Source organism: Colius striatus, chromosome 1 (genome assembly GCF_028858725.1).
Source record: "Colius striatus isolate bColStr4 chromosome 1, bColStr4.1.hap1, whole genome shotgun sequence".
Taxonomy (NCBI): domain Eukaryota; kingdom Metazoa; phylum Chordata; class Aves; order Coliiformes; family Coliidae; genus Colius; species Colius striatus.
Window position 1 is genome coordinate 183,411,233 of NC_084759.1, and position 19,865 is coordinate 183,431,097.

Below are 19,865 nucleotides of genomic sequence, written 5' to 3' on the forward strand. Positions count from 1 at the left end.
CATTAAAGATAGGAAAACAGATGCCAGTATTTTAATGGGAAAATTGCCTCTTGTTTCCTTTAAGAGTTCTATCAAAATATTCAGCTTTGTCGTGATTGTGGAGATACATATTGCATGCACATAGCTGTTTTCCATAGAGTAACTGTAATTTATATAAACACTTTTATCCATTTGTTCTGTGCCGTGGAATTTGATTTTTTTTACTTTTTTTGCATTCATTCCCTCATTAGACACTGAAAGAGTTTTATCAGGTAAGGAATTATTTCACTGCATATTTTTTTTTTAGCAATGAAGTAGTTGTAAAATATCATAGATAACTGGGTGTAAGGTTGTGGTTCTTTTCTTGCTGACTTGCTGTATTTTAAGGTTTTTTATGTATCTTAATACTTACTAAATCATGCCATACTTCTTTTTTTTTTCAGGAAATACAGAGCTGTACTGTAGATCTAGGTATTACATCAGACAGCTCTAATCACCCGGACAACAAGAATAAGAATCGATACATAAACATTGTTGCTTGTAAGTAAACGCATCACTTGGTGTTTTGTTTAGGAAATAACCATAGGCAAGCATAGATGTTATTAGGGGGGGGAAAAATAACTGGACACTGAAAGCTCTGGCTACTGTTCAGCAAAATGCTTGGAGGGGAATAGCATGCAATGTCCCATCTCTTCAAGTTAGTCCTCTGGCATTCTGCTGCTTTGATGAGCATGTGTTAGCAAGACATATTTTTATCTTCTGTGATGACCCAAAGGGAGTTGGGAGATTTCACTGTAATGTCATTATAAAGCCAAAGAAGCTGTGTTTTGATTGCCAAAATTAATCCATGTTTGATCTGGAATAATGGTGATTTATCCTCTCTAGGAGCTTCACAATCCCTGGGCATATTTACTGGCATATATAAATACAAATATACTGGGTTTCTGTTGTAATGTGCCCTGCCACAATGTAATAGACCAGCTTCATTAGCTAGGACACATGTTTTCCCATTGTGTCACCCTTCTTCACTATCTCAGATATTTATTTTCTGAAACACACCTATTCAGTTTTATAAAACCCTCTTTGAAGCTGTTGCCTCTGGGCTTTTGATCATTTTGGTGGCTTAGTACATTTGTCTTGGCTCTGTAGCATTTCAAGTTTGTTCTGATAAGAAGAAGCTCTAAATTAAATGTATATTCAGCATTCAACATCACTAGAGCTTAACACGAAGAGAGACAGAATCAGCCCATCTGGCAGAAGACAATGTAAACCAGCAGCAAGAAATCCCATTCCACCTGGCTGAAGATACCTGTGGAGAGACAGAAAGTCAGGGATTTTCCTCTGACTCTATGCGTTTGTACCTGATAGTACAGAAGGTGCCAGGGGCTTTTGTTATCAAATGGCAGTGCTCAAGCAGCCTAGGGCAGCAAGAATTGCCCAGTCCAACCAAAGTCACAAAAGCAATGCAGGCTGCAGAGAGCTCCAGCCCTCACTGAGGTAGCCACTACTGAAGCCTTTCAGCTGACCAGCTTCTCCAAGGTCACATCACTTGCCAGGCACCAGGCTCTGCAGTCTTTAACTTGGAATTACTCTGACTAAACAGCAATGCCTTGTGTCATTTGAGACATCCCAGAGCAATCAGGGCACTGCAGGCTTGGCAGGCACAACACAGGATTTATGGCAGACCTGTGCCCCTTTGCAAGCAGCAGCTAGGGTCTGCAGGGGAGTATGTCACAGTGCCTTGACTCATTAGTTTCTTTTTCTGCCAAATGGAGTTTTGAATCTGATTCATACCTAAGCATACATAAGCACAGGATGTTTTGTCTGTGATTGTCACTGATTAATCTTAGATATTGTAAGAATCAATTTCAGTAAGAATGTAATTCTTGCAGAAGACTGCTTATTTTCTCCCTTCTTTTGCTGCAGATGATCATACTAGGGTCAAATTAGCACAGCTTGCAGAAAAGGATGGAAAACTGACTGATTACATTAATGCCAACTACGTTGATGTAAGTGACCTTTTCTACCTGCCTATTCATCTGTCAGCCTTTTCTGTAAATACTGATGTATGAAGGTGAATAGACTTAAAAAAAAGCAACACAGAATTACAGATTTTGTTGAAAAGAACTTCAGAGTTAAGCCTACAAAGTTAAAGCACAGGTAAAACTCCCAATTCTTTCTTGAGTCCATCTTTATGTTGTAGCAGCTGCAGCTTAGTGAAGAGCTTTATGAAACAAAAAATGTTCTGTCACATCTGAGTAGTTTCAGAAGCATTTGGCATCTCAGTGTTTGTTCCTTTGTGCATTTTTGGTAAGTGGTTGATTCTTCTTTGAGATAATCTTATAAGAGGAAGATGCCATTTACTTGAGAGCCTCACAGAGGCACCGTTTATTGAGTTTTCGTTACCCAGTAATTTACATGTGAATGATCTTGATTCATTTTTTTAAACCACTGTCCTAACAGATGTCTCATAATCACCATCATGTCAACATTTAACTGGAAGATAGGCACTTGAATATATATCCCGTTTGTTGGAATGATAAACATTGACATAACGGTTGCATTCATTTTTCATCTGGTACTGCAGGGCTTCTGCATTTTGGATAGTTATAAGTTCAAAAGTACTCAAAAGCTTTTGAGGTTCTTTAAAGATACGTGAAATGTCATGTACTCCTCCCAACCATCTTTTACTCACGGACTGTGATTTGACAAGTGTCATTTGTTATATTTCAATCTAGGGCTACAACAAGCCAAAAGCCTACATTGCAGCTCAAGGGCCACTAAAATCAACAGCGGAAGATTTCTGGAGAATGATATGGGAACATAACATAGAAGTTATTGTGATGATAACTAATCTCGTTGAGAAAGGAAGGGTATGAGTACCTTTGTCTTATTTATTTCTCTGATGTTGATAGATCTACCTCTAGCAGACTGCTTCCACTCTTTTAAAAATCTGGTTTAGGTGCTTACTGAGAAAAAAGGAACAGTTTGTAGTAGTTGCTTATACTAGGATGGGCTGTAGAAATACAGTTGAGGATTTGTAGTGTGAAACTAAAGAACACATTTAAACTCAATTGTCAACAACTAAAGTCTTGAAAATACCATGTTCTAAGTATAAAAAAAACATTGTCCTATACTGAGAAAAAGACCTCTTGTATATGTTTAGGGGTGGTGAGGCTGTGGACTTTGTGCCACATTCTGCTGGCAATCTGGTCTCCATCTTTCTCTTCCGCAGGATACCTTAAACTCTGGAAAAGGGAAGGCCGTAGTATAGTTCAGGTGAATTTTTCTGGATGCTTACTGTCTGCTCCCTGTTAATATCCCACAAGACCCACAGTTCTTTTCCTGTTACGTGACTAGACACACATGTTTGTCCAGTGAGACAAAACAAGGACAAACCCTATCACAGAATATATTTCTCTGGTTATGTGGTGGGAGTATACACATGCCTTGGGGTCATGTGAGGAGATGTTGCATCGCACTTGCCACACACTGGCAGCAATGCCTAAATTGTGTGTAGGTCTTGTCATATGACCAATTAAGCATCTATTATATGGTGCAGACACAGCAAATGCAGATGACAGCCGCAGTGAGAGTACCACTTTATTTAAAATAACGTGCTACAAACACCTGCTCTTCCAGTAATCCTAGAGAGAGTTGTATGGCTGCCCAGCTAAAGCACTGGACATCATGGCTCTCTGCTCTCTGGACATCATGACTCTCTGACCACACGCAAGCTCACCCTTACTCTTGCTGATTAGATATAAATATACTCTACCCCTGCTATGAACCAACCAAAAGCCACATACGACTACTGACTTGAATGTGTTCCTATTATTCCTATAAACTGTTATTTTTCTCTAGATTTTCAAGTGTCTATGGAATGACAAGTTCCACAATATTAGAGTGCTGCAGCTATTTGCACTTCCATCTCTCTTTATAGCACAAAATAAATACACGCTATTTGTTCCTTTGCGCTAAAGGTCATGTTTGTTATACACTGGATATACGGAGAGTCCCTGCATGTTTTTACGATTGACTCTGCTCTTAAATTTGAACACTTCAGCTTGCTGATTCGATATTTTGTTTTCTTTCTGTTTTTCTCTGTTTTTCATTTGCTTTCTAACAGAGAAAATGTGATCAGTACTGGCCAGCTGAAGGCAGTGAAGAGTATGGGAACTTCCTGGTTACTCAGAAGAGCGTTCATGTACTTGCTTATTACACTGTGAGGAATTTTACTCTTAGAAACACCAAGATCAAAAAGGTTCGTGGCATCTGAAAACATGTTTGGGTAAAAGGGAGAATTAGAAGTTGCTCAGAGTATTTTTCCGGCAGGCAGTTAGCAGCTCTTTTCTGTTGTATGCATAAAGCTGAACCTTGTAGGTCTCAGCCAGCCAGGGTGCTCATCCACTTCAGTTTATTTGACCAGATTGACAAACCAAGAAGACAGTGGCCTGTAGGACCGATGCAGTGTAAAAACAGTGATCACATTGGAGAGCTGATATGGACTTTACCTGCCTGGTGAGCAGGAGGATACATTTTTCAGCAAGAGAGCAGCTAGTAGAAGATGTGGTATGAATCAAATTATCCACCTCAGATGTCCATTTTCCTTTTCAAGGACAGATGAATCCACATCTTGTTTTATTGCAATCAGAAGCAGCACGCCCTCAGCTCAGCAGTGTAACTCTGGCTGTTTTGAAGGGAACCTGAAAGCTTAATTTATTTCAGCCACCTTAATGTTAGACATCGAGTCTCTCAGACCCCTGTACGACTAATGCATAATGTACAGCACTGACTGCCAAGTACTTTATTCTGCCTATTTTAGGAATCAATCTTTGAAAGAGATGGTCTGCTCTCTGAAGGTATCCCTGTCTCTGAGTTGCCATTGAGGGAGGGAGCTTAGAAAAGCAGCCTACACAAGGCTACTTAACTTGTAGATCGCTAAAGCTGGGTGAGATGAATCCTGCTCGTTCTGTTCACCCAAAAGAGGAGCAGAGTGGCAGAAACAGCTGATGGCTCTTAAGAGCTGCTGTAGTTTGTTACCCCTGCAGTACTCTGAGCCTCTTTCCACGGCATTCTGAGGGACAGTGCCAGCATTTTTCCTTTCAGTGGGCAAGCTGATGGGACAGAAGCATTGGCCCTTCCCCATCTCTTGGAAAGCTGGAATATTCAGAGCTAGGTGGCATGCTGCTAACAAAGTAGGGACAGTACTAGTTCAAGAACTGTCAGGTGCTTAAGGAAAGTTACGAAGAGCTGCGTTTCGAATGTGGAATTCTTTTTGTGTTGCAGGGTTCCCAGAAAGGGCGGTCGAGTGGGCGCGTAGTGACTCAGTACCATTACACCCAGTGGCCCGACATGGGCGTCCCGGAGTACACACTGCCTGTGCTCACCTTCGTGCGGAAGGCCTCGCACGCCAAGCGCCACGCGGTTGGCCCCGTGGTTGTGCACTGCAGGTGTGGCTTTTACCACCCTAAGGTTCACTCTGCTTTTATTTTGCAGAACAAGTAGTTTATCAGTGGTGGGTTAAGCAAAATTTTGCTCTCATATTTAACAATTCCTGATGGAATACGGTTCCTTTCTTAGCTGGTATTTCTGTCCTTGGTAAGGCCAACTAATCAACTATCTGTGCCACTTCATAAATCTCCCTAAGGGCTATAAGCAAGATGCTGCTGCTCTGCATTATTTTTCTTTTCTTTTTTGCAAAAAAAAATGCTTTTCTTTTTACTCTTTTGCACATTTCTGTACCACTCTCCTGGTTCCTGTGAGCTTGCCAGATACGTATATAGCGGTACTTGTTTCATTTCTGCAAATATATCATTAGGATGGTTTTGGCTCGTGCTTTCTTTGGTGCAGGGATACTCTGTAAGCCTAAGAGGAGCTCTGTCCACAAAAGAAGATTCACTCTGTTCCTGGCTGAACTACAACTCTGCTGTTTTTAACATTACTCTGCGCTCTAGCAGTCATTTGCAATGAAGAAGCATTCTGGGGAACGGTTTCAGGTCTGCATGTGCTGCAGTGTGCAGGCAGGTGTTCTGTCAGTGCTCACTAAAACTGGGCAGCTCAGGGAAGATTGGTTAAGAAGAGCTTGTAGGGCCTGGAATGACTTCACAATGCCCGTGAAGGACCGGGTTATTGTAAAATATATAAGCAGGTTCTGGTTTTCCACTGTAGTACCTCACCTTTGATGGAACATTTGGAAAGAGAACCTCCTCATGAATTCTGTCCTTCTGGAGCTGACTCTGAGGAAGCCAACAGGTAAAGTCACCTCACAAATGCTGCAAATGAAGATATTTTCTTTTTGGGATGATCTAATCTGACTGAAATCTGTTTTTAGCTTGGAAAATGAAAATTCCACACTTTGTTTTTTCTACTGCTAGCTAGATCCTGCTTGTTATTGGGAAGTTAAAAATAAGAGTTTCCCCAAAATACCAAGTCTGAGATCCATGCCAGCAAGCTGAGAGATCAGTAATACCTTATAAGTCAATTGAATTGAGTTTTTTAAAAGTAAACAGTGGTAAGTTGTGTGGCTTCAGTCAGACCTCTCCATTGGGTCACAGGCATAGCTCACCTCTGCCTGTAGGCAGTTTTATTTAGCTTTTAGTTCACCTGTCCCCATGCACTATGGAATTTCAAGAGAGTCATCTCGTGTTAGAAATGTAACTTTTATTTATCTTTGCAGGCTATGTGGAGAAGCTTCACGAAACTTTTTTTTAGCCATTTTTATGTTTTGGTACTTTTTGTGTTTCATATTTTATAACAAGTACAGATGGTGTCTGGTGATCTTGGTACTTTTTGCGTCTAATACTGTGCTGATAACCTGGGCCTTTGATACCATGTTTATTTAGATAGGATATTACAGCCATCTGAGCTCACACTACCCATGCTTTGTGCCACTTCTGTGGAAGAAATGACTGAATTAGCATGTGCAGATCGAGCTTGGATCTGCCCTTAAGGGACCACACAGACCTAGCCCAGTGTTGCTGTCAAATTACATGTATGAACACACATTTCCTTGTATCTTGAAGGGGAATTGCAACTGACTAATTCCCATATACCACTACATGACAAAAAATGACCTCCTGATCTTGTACTTCCTACTCAGCTATTTCATGAAAGAAAGTGTTGGGGTTTAATCTTACATTACACCTGATTTTGTGCTAAATGAGTCAGAATTCCTAATAGGAGTCAGTTGATCAACCCTTTCTTCTGCATCTCCCCTTGAGTTTCAATCATTGCTTGCTCTCTTAGCTGTAACTGGAGAGCACTAAGCTTTTTTCTTTTACAGATGTACTTTCAGCAGCTCTGGCACTTCCTGGGGTTTTCTGTAGTCCAGTATCTTTGAGATATCCTGTATCTGTAATGAGTGGCATAATGCTTTCCCTTTAAAGAGATGTAGTTTTCAACATCGAAGAACTTGGGCAGATTAACTGTGCCCAAATGTTGACATATGCCACTTTTTCTAGGTATACTCAACCAAATATCCTAAGGAATATCAGAAACCTGTGAACTGCAGACCTGCAGGAAACCCCTTAGTGCTGTTTCAGTAGATACTTAAAAAATTGATTTAAGATGATACTTAAAAATCATTTGAGAAAATGATTGTTAGATCTCTTCTTGTGCAGAGAAAAAGTTAAGCTGGGTTTTTTTTCATTTCCAGCCTTGAAGCTTTAGCAAAGTAATAGATTCATATAGTAATATGATTCGTAGAAGAAAAAAAATCCCTACACAGCAGTTTGCTGGAAAAATCTCTCTATATAAGACATAGTTATTTTCATTATGGTTTTATTTCAGGCTCAAGACTGTTTTTTTGTTTTATAGTGCTGGTGTTGGAAGGACAGGCACATACATAGTGTTAGACAGCATGCTGCAGCAAATTCAGCATGAGGGGACAGTCAACATATTTGGATTCTTAAAACACATACGTACCCAAAGGAACTTCTTGGTGCAGACTGAGGTAAGACTAAAATATATATGGTGAGAGACTATTACAGACAGTTTCTGTTTGCAGGAGGGGAGATGATACAGTCTTCTTTTTGTCACCACCAGACAGACTGGCAACCAGTCACCACACTAGCCTTTCCCTTTCGCTTCCCTTGTTTTTTATACAGACACCCTTCTAGGCCCACTTAGAGCAATGCACTTGAAATTACCTTCCTATGGGCTCTTGTCTGTTTATTAGGGAGGACTCAGAAGACAGAAAGTCTGTATAAATCATCCAGCAGTAGCACTTTCTTGGCAGGGCGTGCATCTTTGTCATAGATTTTTTTAAGGAAAGGCCATTGTTAGGTGTTCACATCTTCACTGAGCCTGATCAAACTGTTGGTATCAGGCAATAAAAAGGGGGGAGGGGAAAGCAGTTTCAGACAGAAAAGTATCTTTTCTGTCTGCTTTAAAATGATCATATATAGACTATGGAAAGACGAGAAGAAAATGGCAAGGACAACAGCAGGACATTTGAAAGTCTATTTCAGGTTTCGAGAAGAGATGGTGAGATTCCCCAGTGCCTTTCAATAGGAAAAAAGGTAATCAACAACAGCATGGGCACTTGTTCCAAAGGATGTGAGAGAGAAAATAGAGGATAGCAGTAGGAACTGGGAATGATCACTTTATAGTGAGAAAGACAGGGAGAGTCACGTAACAAGCTGATTTTAAAATTGGACTCAAGGCTCTGCTTGCATTTTTAACTCTGTTCTGTGAACATGAGGTACCACAGGTGGCAGGGATTTGGTATTGTAACCAAATATATGCCTTGCACGTGGAGTTTGATTCGGCTTGTATATGTGTACTGTGACTGTGGAGGGACAGCCTTCCCTGCAGAGGATCCCTTTTGAGAAACCCCTGCAGTAGCACACTGTGCAGAAATATTGACCGAGTCAGAAGTGGCAGCTTAGCCAGAGATGTGCAGGGGAATCTGAAAATCATTCAAGCTGGGATGCCTGCCTTTGTTTTCGTAGGAGCAATACATCTTCATTCACGATGCGTTGGTTGAAGCCATACTCAGTAAAGAAACAGAAGTCCTCGAGACTCACATTCATGCCTATGTTAATGCTCTCTTGATACCTGGACCATCAGGAAAGACCAGACTGGAGAAACAATTCAAGGTGAGCTCTCCAAGATAGTAACACAAAAAGCTTAACATGGAAAGCTTTAGGCTGGCAAGCTTGAGTGACTTTAAAGTAGTTGTCTGAACGCAATTTCCATTAGCTTTCTCAGTCTAAAATGTAACTGCTGCTGAGCCTAAATTCAAAGCAGTTTAACAAACCATGCAGTCGTTTGGAACAAAAGGGTGATTTGCACTCTTAAACAAGGACCATGAGATTTGGAAAATGTGACTACATGCCTTTACATGAAGATCCCAGAGGTAAAACAACAGTCTGGAAAGATGTTGTTCTGGCAAAGATGTCATGAGCTAGATTGGTCCATCACCATATTCCCCTCAGTGTACAGCACAAGCAAGAAGGCAGGCTTCACCTCACCAGGCAGTAAGTGAACACTTTGGTGCTTGTGGATGTGGAGATCAATGTTTATGTGCACAGGACTTTGACTCACCCAGAAAAAGGCAGACGTAGATGTGTAGCAGCTCACTGACTCTCGGGGGAGATGGGCTCACTCACTGGGTCGCTCACAGAGGAAACAGAAAATCCTGCCTTTGCAAATGAGTTTGAATTCAGAGAAGTATATCACACATCAGTATTTTTCAGATCATGTGGCAAAACAAACTTTGCTCTCCCTAATTTAACAGGAAACTAATTGTTAGAACCTTTCTGTCTCGGGATTTTATTTTTAAGGAGGGCTGCATGGGATAATGTGTAGTCTTTCTACAATTAGCTGTTGGATCATAAGTAAAAAGCTTCTGCAGATAAGGCTATAGATAACGTCATCAGATAATGATGTTATAAAAATATTAATATTTTTATTTTCTGGAGCATTTTGGTCACATAGACAAGGTAACTAGTATTTCTTGAAGATCATGAACAATGCAGAATGGAACAGGAACAACATACCAAAGGATTTCACAGTTTGGTGCTATCTTGGCTTGAACGATCTGACAGCGTTGCAGTTTTTTTCCTGGGGAAAAGTAGGAACTCTTTTTTCAGCTATGATGAGCATGTAAAAATAAACACCCCACCTTTCCAACACAGATGAAAGAATAAAACAGCTAATATATACAAACAGGATGTGCAAATATATACAGTGCAATGCAAATTGCAAGAGCCACGTAGAGCTCCAATTTCAATGCTTAAATGTTATCAGAAAGGGACTTATCTTGTTCAATCTCATTTGCTTTCACAAGCTAAGATTATTAGAATAATTAAGAAATGGTTATTTATTTTACTGAATAAGTGGTCTAATTTGTTTTAGTAGAACATCCTTTCCAAAATTATTGCCTAAGCAATATGGACCATTGAGGGATGTGTGTGTGTATATATATACACACACACATACTTGTTCTTTCTCATACTCTTGTCTGTTTGAATTGTACTAATTGAAACAAGAAAGTAAATGAGACCCATCCCTGTCCCAACCCCTGATAAGCCCTCTCACAGTTTTGAAGAGAAAGTCAAGAAGCTCTGGGAAAATCAGGAATATCTAGAGCTGCATAACACCAGGAACTCTGTTATTTGTATAGCAATGCAGATTTTTCTGCACAGGCATATAATGTTTTCCAAATCTATTTAAAGTTATATAAACAGCTGTGAAGGCAAAATGGAAGTGACACTAGGAGGGCAAAAAGCCAGGGCAGAGAGGCTGCATGTAGAAGCAGCGTAAAATTTCCTTCCAGGGTTTTGGACCTAGAGCTCAAGAATCATTTGAACTGATAAAATAGTGAAGAGAAAATCTTCTAATGTCTTGCTAACTAGTTTAGCCAGATAACTAGATGTCTAAGGTTAAGAAGGACAGCTAACCTGTGGTATCTACACCCTTCTGTTTAATGCACCTGATGAAGGAATGGCTTTTGTACAGTGACCTGTTGGTTGATTCTTTTCTTTTTTATTTAATTGTTTCAGTTACTGAGCCAGTCTAACACACAGCAGTGTGATTATTCAACTGCACTCAAACAGTGCAATAGAGAAAAGAACCGAACTTCATCCATCATTCCTGGTAAGCTTGCTCAAACTGGCTTCTAATGGGGGCAAAATGTTTATCAACTCTATCTGTCAGACTTTTAACTTTTCCTCAGGAAGAGCTGAAGATGTCTGCAGTGGTGTGGAGCAGCACTTTGTAAAGTACTTTCAGTGAAAAAATGATTTGTCTACAGGAAAACAGTACATAGGAAAACAAAATAGATGGCTGGGTTACACTTCATCATGATTGATGGATCTTAGTGTTATCATTACAGTGAGACATGTGGCATAGCTGCTATAATATATGAGACCTTGCAACATCTGTACTAGTTCATGACTTTTTTTTACAGTGGAAAGATCTAGAGTGGGTATCTCATCATTGTCTGGTGAAGGGACAGACTACATCAATGCTTCCTATATTATGGTAAGTCATTTAAATGTGGTGCTGAAAAACCAGGTCCCATTGTATAGCTGTTTCAGAGCTGGGAAGTTAGGGTGGCACAGCCCTGAATTTACAAAAAAACCACATAGTTGCTTCCATTATTCACTCTGCTTGAGTTACTTGCCCCAGGAGGTATGATTACTGTCATTACTGTGTTTCAGTTTGATTAAGCTGACTGCATTTTAACCATCTGTAGAACCAGAAATCCCATCATAGTTTTAGAAACTGGTAAAGCTAAATGCATCTTTTGAGATGACTTAAAAGTGTTAACTAAGAAGTTAGTTTTTAATGGCCATACTGTAGTTTGCCTTCCTACCTGTGCCTCTTGCAGAGCTTTTGCAACTGGCATAAGACAAGGCACCATAGCTCATCAGCTTTCCATTATCTTTTTGTTCCCTGGGTTTTCTTCAACTCTTTAATTGGCTGAGAGGAAGGAGTAAATGCTTCCTGGACATTCAGGCAAGAGATAGGAAAGCTCCCTGCAGTGCACAATCCTTCACTGGATACTTTAGTGGAAATGAACTCTTATTTTGTGGCAAGAAGTTGATCTGGGACATCTGTACAAATTAAGAGACCACTTGGGTGGTCTCACTTTTGCAGATCTTTCAAGTATTCTTTTGTTTCGGGTTGACAGCTCCTCTGGAAGTTTGGCTAAAGTAGAACAATTAGCATGTGTGTATGAGTTAGTGTATTTTCATTGTGCTGTTCAAGTCTCCACTGATTTGTCTCTTTTTCTTAATCTATTGTTGTATTTCATAAATTGTTTTTAAATTGTTCTTTTCATCTGGAAAATACTGCAATGGAAGTTTTACTCTTCTAATATTTGCAGGAAGCCAAAGGAGGCAGAAGCCTGCAATTTATTTTTTAGCCTTCTGTCTTTGTCCACTAGAAGCGTCCTTTAAATGTTAATAGTTGGTCATCAGTTCTGAGTCTGTTGGGTTTGTTTTGCAGGGTTATTATCAAAGTAATGAATTCATTATTACCCAGCATCCTTTACTACACACTATCAAGGATTTTTGGAGAATGATATGGGACCATAATGCCCAGCTAATAGTCATGCTTCCTGAAAGCCAGAATATGGTAGGTTTTGTGGCTGATTGATAACAGGTTTACGTATGGATCTTACTAGTATTAACATTTTGAAATATGCAGAACATCAGAGAATAGCTTGGATTTGGAAAAAAAAACCAATTAAAAATGAATAATACTGTACTGAGTGTAGAATTCCCAAACCATCTAGTGGAAGTCTGGATGTCTTTGTCTGAGGAGATTGCAGCTGGCATGAGAAAGTGTTGAATCGCTCCTCTGTAATTTATAAAAACAGCCAAACAGCAGATGTGGCCATTGTGTGAGGTTAGTTTTTCACTCCAGGACTTTTATTTTAGTTTTACTGTGGCTTCTTTAGCTATTACTAGGTAAGGAGAAAAATGGAGATTGTTTCCTTTGCTCATCTCCTAAAGTTACAGACATATGTTTGGCGGGGCTTTATCTGATTTTAAATAGCAAAGGAAGCTCACGTGTTTATCCTACATGTGTAATTTCATAATAAATGAATATGTTCTTCTGTTATTATTAATGTTGGATTAAGTTTTCTTTTAAGAGCTCAACATTACTTACATTTATGTTTTCTTTATTTCTTTTCTGGAGGCTGAAGACGAATTTGTATACTGGCCAAACAAAGACGAGCCTATAAACTGTGAGAGTTTCAAAGTTACTATGATTGCTGAAGAACACAAGTGTCTGTCTAATGAGGAGAAGCTGATAATCCAAGACTTTATTTTAGAAGCCACACAGGTAACACTGTCATAAACATGTAACTCAGGACTTGATGTGTTAAAGGTAATGCATACATTTTGTTACATTTTCTGTGGTAAATGAGTGATAAAATTCCATGCCTCGGAAACACCCAGGGAGGGAGAAACCTCTATAGGTAACGTGTTGACATGGAGGATAGGATAATCCAGCCTCTACAGCAGTGAGATTCTGTATCTGGAGGCTGGAGCCAGACTGAAGCAGGGTGAAGAATAAGAATAAAGACAGTCTGTTACCAAATTGATTTATGGAGTTTTTTTCACTCTTTTAGGATGACTATGTCCTTGAAGTGAGACATTTTCAGTGCCCAAAATGGCCAAATCCTGACAGTCCTATTAGTAAAACTTTTGAACTGATCAGCATCATCAAGGAGGAAACTTCCAACCGTGATGGACCCATGATTGTACATGACGAGTAAGAGCTGCGAGCTTTCCATGTTTTTCTGTAGAGCCATCCTTTCATCTCATTTAGAGCGAGAGCTGCTGAAACAAGGCACAAAGTCTGCACCTAACAATAGTGCTGCTGCTTCTGTTTCAGCTGCATCAACGGGATAAACAGGATAAACATTTTTATTTTATCACACATGTTTCTTTCATTCTTGTCTGTCTTTCTGGTACTTCAGGATGATTGCTGAGTAGGGCACAGGAGAGGAAATCCATCAGGGCTTTGTTACTGAAAGAAGTCAGACTGTTTAGATGAAGCACTTTACCCTTCTCCAGCTTTTTAATAATGGCTAAAAATACTGAAATGTTGAAGCACTAAAGGACCTGAGGGGCTGCCTGGATTTGGTTAGTAGAGGACTGTAGGGCAATAACTCTAAGACTTGCTTTTAAAAACTCTCCAGAAGTTGTGGCCAGGTGCCCTGAAAGTTGGGTTAGGGCACTGCTGGGCAGGCCTATTGCAGAGTAAGTATCACATGACAAATGTGTGTTATCAGTTTACCCTGGATTTTGTATATTTTGTATTTTCTGTAGAAGTTTGATCCAGTTTCTAGAGCCTTTTTTACTGTGTGTTTCGTTTTGTTTTTTCTTTACAAAGGCATGGAGGGGTGACAGCAGGCACTTTCTGTGCATTGACAACACTGATGCATCAACTGGAAAATGAGAACTCCGTGGATGTTTACCAAGTAGCGAAGATGATAAATTTGATGAGGCCAGGAGTTTTTACAGACATTGTAAGTAATAAGAGAAATGTTGGTTTGGGGTTTTTTTTCCTATGTGTGGTACTATCAGCACACTTAGGGCAATGTCACTGAGCCATTGGCATCTTAGTTTCTGCATGAGTTAATCAAAACTGTCTTCCAGAGATACTGTAATGGACCTGCTGCATATTGCAAAACCTGTTACGTGGTTGTCAAGTGGGTGAATTCAAAATATGCATTGCTACTAGTCATCATGAAATCTGCACTGTGGCACATAAATAAAGGTTTAAAACCAGCAGGAATAAACTTGTGCTCTAAGTAGACTCTGAAGTACTCACCCTAGTTTTCCATTTCAGGATGGACTTTAATCTTTCATGATCTGTTGAATGCTCACTGGACACCATTGTCACTGTGCTGACAAAGGAAAAAAAACATGAAAAGTACAGCAAATAAGAATTACTAAATCGGTGTCATACAAATGAAAAGTCACCACAGAAATGGAAAACAATGAACTCTGCCCCTTTGGTCATCCTCCTACAAGCCTGGCTGCTGTAGGGGTACAAGGGTGTGATGAGAACACCGTCAGGTGAACTGTTAGGGTTAGCAGGATCACATTTTGGACAGCAGAGACAGCCCCCCCACCTTGCCCTGCCCAGCCAGCCCAGGCAGAGGTGCCTGGAGGGCATGGAGCAGAAATTCTTCCCACCTCAGCAGTGCCACTGGGACAGTCACTCCTCTTGTCCCAGGAGCCTCCAGCAAATAAATGCCTGTATCTCAGATTTCCAGTTTCCCATCCTCCTACTGCAAATTTTCACATTTGTTGCTCTTTGTAACCTGTGTCTCCTAGTCAACCTAACGCCCAGACCCTGAACCTCTCTCTGCTTAGTCAGTGTTACTGCACTCCACTCTTTCCATCACAGAAATTCTTTGTCCTCATAGATATCAAACCTAGAACCCAAAGTGTTCCTCTGCCTTTTTAGAGCATCCTCAGGCTGCCTTCCCCCTCCCACGCCTGCTGCCACCTGGATGACACCTGGCACGCTGCCACACACCCTCTCAACACCCCCTGCTCCCTCTGCACCCTCCCAACACCCCCCACTCCCTCTCTGCACTATTCTCCTCAGAGAATCTCCCCACGGTGACCCATCTCTCTTCCTACACGTGGCAGGGTCTTGAGAAGCACAGATAGGAACTGCAAGTACCAAAAAATAAACAATCAAACAAATAAACAAATGCACCACCAAAACCTGCCTGGATAGAATTCAGAGGGAAAACAATGAGAACGTATTCAAGGGAGGGGGGAAGAAAAAAAGGCAACCAGTAGTAGCCCTAATGCTGACCCCAATCAGCCTGTGGGAACTTTGCAATGGAGTTTAACAAGGATCAGCTTCAACACGTAATATTTCTTTAAAAGTTCTCCCCCAGCAGCACTGTGTACCTGAGCATTGTGCTTTGAATCCTCTACTGGGGGAGCCAGTAGTCAGAGAATTAATAAACTGCTAAGTAACACAGTCAGTGGTACACAGTACATTAGCAGACTGACACATTATGTTAATTAATTTTGAGTCACAGTGTTACAGGATCATCTGATGTTACTATTTGTAGCACCACACTGAGCCTGTCCTCTCTTCTCCTCCAGGAGCAGTACCAGTTTCTGTACAAAGCCATTCTCAGCCTCGTCAGCACAAGGCAAGAGGAAAATCCTTCAGCATCTATGGACAGTAACGGCTCAGCTTTACCCGATGGAAACGCAGCTGAAAGTTTAGAGTCTTTAGTTTAAGCACACACATACCTACATCACACCAGGCACACCTGGAGTTTACCATTACTATTTTCAGGTTTATACTCTGTGGGAGGGGAAATCTGTCCGGTCACTCTATAAATAGTCAGATCCTAGCCATTGCTCAAGCAATGGGTCGGTCAGTCATCTCTGTTACATATGACCTTACTGTGGAACTTCTATCATTAACAATGTGTGCCTTTTCTTGAAAGATTTCTTGTAATACATTGTTACGTCTGGACTAACTTGATTCACTTTTGCAGTGTTTCTAAGAATTGAATTGTGGTATGTTTTTTTCAGTATTAGTTTTTGATTTATCTGGTTTTACTTTTAACTTAAAATTACCATATTTATAGAGTTAGGGGTTTCTCAATTACAAACATGTCATGGGTTTAGTATTTGATTTATTTGCTGTATTTATAACAATTTACATTTGCTAGAAAGATAACTTTTAATATGGTAGAATGTAAATAAAATACTGTTCTCCATAACATTCAACATTTTAAAGACTTCAATTAGACATTTAGAATAGTGATCTGATACTTACTGTAAATACTGCTACTTCTGTAGTGATCCATGGACCAAATTTATATTTATAATTGTAGATTTTTATATTTTACTACAGAGTCAGTTTTCTAGTTCTGTGTAATTGCCTCGTTAAAATGATGTAGTCCAGTATGTTTTTATTTTAACAAAGTCTTCTGATATATAATTGTGCATCTTAAGCAATTAACCTTCATATAGCTGCATGTGATTTTAACTTTTTGTGGGAAATAGAAATCATTCGTTTTGAAATGAGAAGTTTTTATGAGAATAACACCTGTACTTGGCATTGTTAAATTGTTTTTACCTATGGCATTGCAAAAATAAATATAAATATCCCAGTCTGTGCTTGGCACCCTTCCATGTACAGTGAGCAGTTCTTACTCTCGTGTAGGAGAGCTCTTACTCACAAGAATAAGGACTTGAGGCTGCCCTGGAGGCGGCTGCTCCTCCTGTGGAATCTGCAAGTTCAGAAGACAATTTTGGAAAACTTTTTGTTATTTAGTCTCTACTTCCCTACACACACACACACATTCTCCACAGCTTTCAGACTCCAAGTTGGTGTACACAAAGGTGTGCTACAATTCTCTTTGAGTAAGGGAGCATTTTCATTTTCCAGTTGGCCTGGAGGTTCCTTACAACTTCCTCTGAAGCTCTCAGGTTGACCACCACCTTCCATTTGCACAACTAAGACAAAGAGGACAGTGATATTATTTCATTCCCCTCAATCAAAAAAATACTGAAACATTTTTTTCTTTCTTAACCTCTAGTCGTGCCTGTGTGAGCAAAGTTAATTCTGTTCCAATTGCCAGTTGCAAACCATATTCCATCCTCCTCTCACTGTTTACTTCAGCACCTCACCACATTAGCACACAAGAAGAGAAGTGATAATGCTTGTGTGCTCCTCTAGCCTTTTCTGTAGGAAAACTGATTTGTAGCCTGACATAACTTCAGGCTTTTAAGTTTGGTATCTTCTATTAATGTATTAATGTACTTAGAGTCTCCTATAGTTGTATATGTAAAGTCTTTTAGGCCAATTCTACTATGTTTTTCAAGCCTCTATGGCCCAAAAAAGGAAAACTGAATCCTCCCTCCTAAAATCCCATCTTGATATAACTGTTCCTTTCAACCTAAATGTTTTGCAGACATTTTGAAATGATAATCCAAGGAATCAGCTGTCGTTCAAGGTTTCTTCCAGAGATGTTTGTAATCACATTCATCATCTTAGCATGCTGACAAGTTATTTAAAACATAAGTGCTTAGGATAATCTCTTTACTCACACATATTGGTTCTGATCTAGAAAAAAATAAGAATCATAAAAAATCTTCTATAATCTTCAACTGTGATGGATTACTGAGTTTAATAAATGCGTGTCAGTTCCTCTCTCTCAGACAAAGGCCATATTCTAATTAATTTTTTTCTTGTAATCCTAGCTACAGACTCAAAAGACACGTAGCCTGCCTGTTCAAAGTGGGTCAAGTGTGGAAAAGATGTTACGTATCTCTCGCAAGAAGTAGGATGTTAATAAACAACATCAGTTTAAGGTTTATTTTTGTTGTACAAAGCTGTGTGCCAAGGAAAACAATTGGTGAGCTTTCTCCTAAAAGTCATGTGTGAGTAGTTAAACCCTAAACACTTCAGCAATAGTGATGGCAGTGTTGTGATTGCATAGCTATGGAAAAAGCTTTGCAAGAAGTAATTAAAAAATGATTACTAGAAGTCAAACTTACAGCTTTCAGTACAACAGCATGTTAGCTACAGACCTTAGTATGGACTGTGAAAATCAGCTGCCTAAGCAAGTTAGCAGCATTTGGTGACAATGCTTTACGTGGCACAGTTCACTGCAACATCCACACACAACACGGGAGAGTTCAGAGGTGGGGGGGATTTTCAGTGGCAAATGCTGAATTCTGCATGAGTTCAGCAAAGTAAAACTTGTTTCCATCTCTAATTGTTCCCCAGCAGGGCTGGGGAGGAGAGGAGCTGTATTGTCTTTTTGGGATCCAAAAAAAGAAATGAGGACTCACGCTATCCTAAGCCTGAGGCATCTGCCTGCCTCCCTTACACAGGTCTGTGCTTTGGTGGATCAGGGGCTTTATTTTCAGAGGGATGGGGGGGAAGATAAGTCTCTTGGGACACTTGGCCACATCTTCCTGGATTCTCCTGTTGCAGTCCTTTATTTTTAGAACCAAAAAAAGAAGGAAAAAACCTCCTTCTGGATTACTGAACTCATTCCCTTATTTCAGAAAGTCAGACCCCGTGACCCTGTAACGAGTTGCAGTTTTTTTTCTCCCCCTTCATCATTAGTTCTCCAGCCTAATCACAATGACTTTACCTCAGCTCTGTTCCCCCTCAAACAGCTGTTATGCTATAAGCACATGCAATCACACTTCTGTGCTCCAGCCCCCAAAAATGGATGTAACTCTTGTCTAAGGGAATACCCAGGGCAGAGAGAGGGCGCTAGATGGAGGCAAGGAAAGGAGTCTGAGCATAACAAGGCTTGAGCACCTCCATCTCAGAAAGAAACTGGGATCTTACCTGTCTTAGAGAGCTGGCACTAGAATACATTCCAAAATGAAAAAATGAGAGACACATGGTGCCAGACACCCTGTCCCCTTGGAGCCTGATGTGAAGAAGCAGCTTAAGAGCCTTCCAGTACAGGCAGTAACGGCAAAAACCAAACCATATACCCAGCTGAGAGAGGCCCTTGAGTTGAGACAGGCAGAGAGACAATGAGGTGGCCTTTCTTCCTGGGGTACTAGGAGACATTTATACAGCCCCTGTGCTGTAGCTTTGCACTTAAGTAGCTGTTCTTGTGCCCAAGCACAAAGAGTGCTAAAACAAAATTGCATCTCTTAAGATTACAGTTGAAGACAATGTTTAGGTACAGATAGATACGTATATAAATGTGTTAGGTGTGGATGCTTAAACAGTCCTTGACGAGCTGTCTCTTGTGAGGTTGGCAAGAAGTACAGAAAGGTGTTTCATGTACCTAGAGAAGCCCACATGAGACACCCTTTCAGTATAACCATCTATGTAAAAAAAAACAATCCCATTCATGTATATATCAGTAGACTGTAAAGATGACATGACAGCAAACA

General features: G+C 40.2%; 1 protein-coding gene across 1 annotated transcript in view; it reads left to right on the forward strand.

Annotated features, from left to right (window-relative positions):
- The window catches only part of PTPRZ1 (protein tyrosine phosphatase receptor type Z1), a 139,168-nt gene extending 122,668 nt beyond the window's left edge, over nucleotides 1-16,500 (forward strand). The window contains exons 16-30 of the mRNA XM_061988747.1: nucleotides 231-251; nucleotides 423-519; nucleotides 1,906-1,988; nucleotides 2,718-2,852; nucleotides 4,109-4,243; nucleotides 5,269-5,432; nucleotides 7,798-7,933; nucleotides 8,934-9,080; nucleotides 10,989-11,082; nucleotides 11,396-11,469; nucleotides 12,439-12,567; nucleotides 13,135-13,281; nucleotides 13,571-13,713; nucleotides 14,338-14,473; nucleotides 16,080-16,500. Coding sequence (XP_061844731.1) covers nucleotides 231-251; nucleotides 423-519; nucleotides 1,906-1,988; nucleotides 2,718-2,852; nucleotides 4,109-4,243; nucleotides 5,269-5,432; nucleotides 7,798-7,933; nucleotides 8,934-9,080; nucleotides 10,989-11,082; nucleotides 11,396-11,469; nucleotides 12,439-12,567; nucleotides 13,135-13,281; nucleotides 13,571-13,713; nucleotides 14,338-14,473; nucleotides 16,080-16,220 — 1,782 coding nt within the window. The 3' untranslated portion in view covers nucleotides 16,221-16,500. The remainder of the gene's footprint in view (nucleotides 1-230; nucleotides 252-422; nucleotides 520-1,905; nucleotides 1,989-2,717; nucleotides 2,853-4,108; nucleotides 4,244-5,268; nucleotides 5,433-7,797; nucleotides 7,934-8,933; nucleotides 9,081-10,988; nucleotides 11,083-11,395; nucleotides 11,470-12,438; nucleotides 12,568-13,134; nucleotides 13,282-13,570; nucleotides 13,714-14,337; nucleotides 14,474-16,079) is intronic.
- The last annotated feature ends 3,365 nt before the right edge of the window (nucleotides 16,501-19,865 follow it).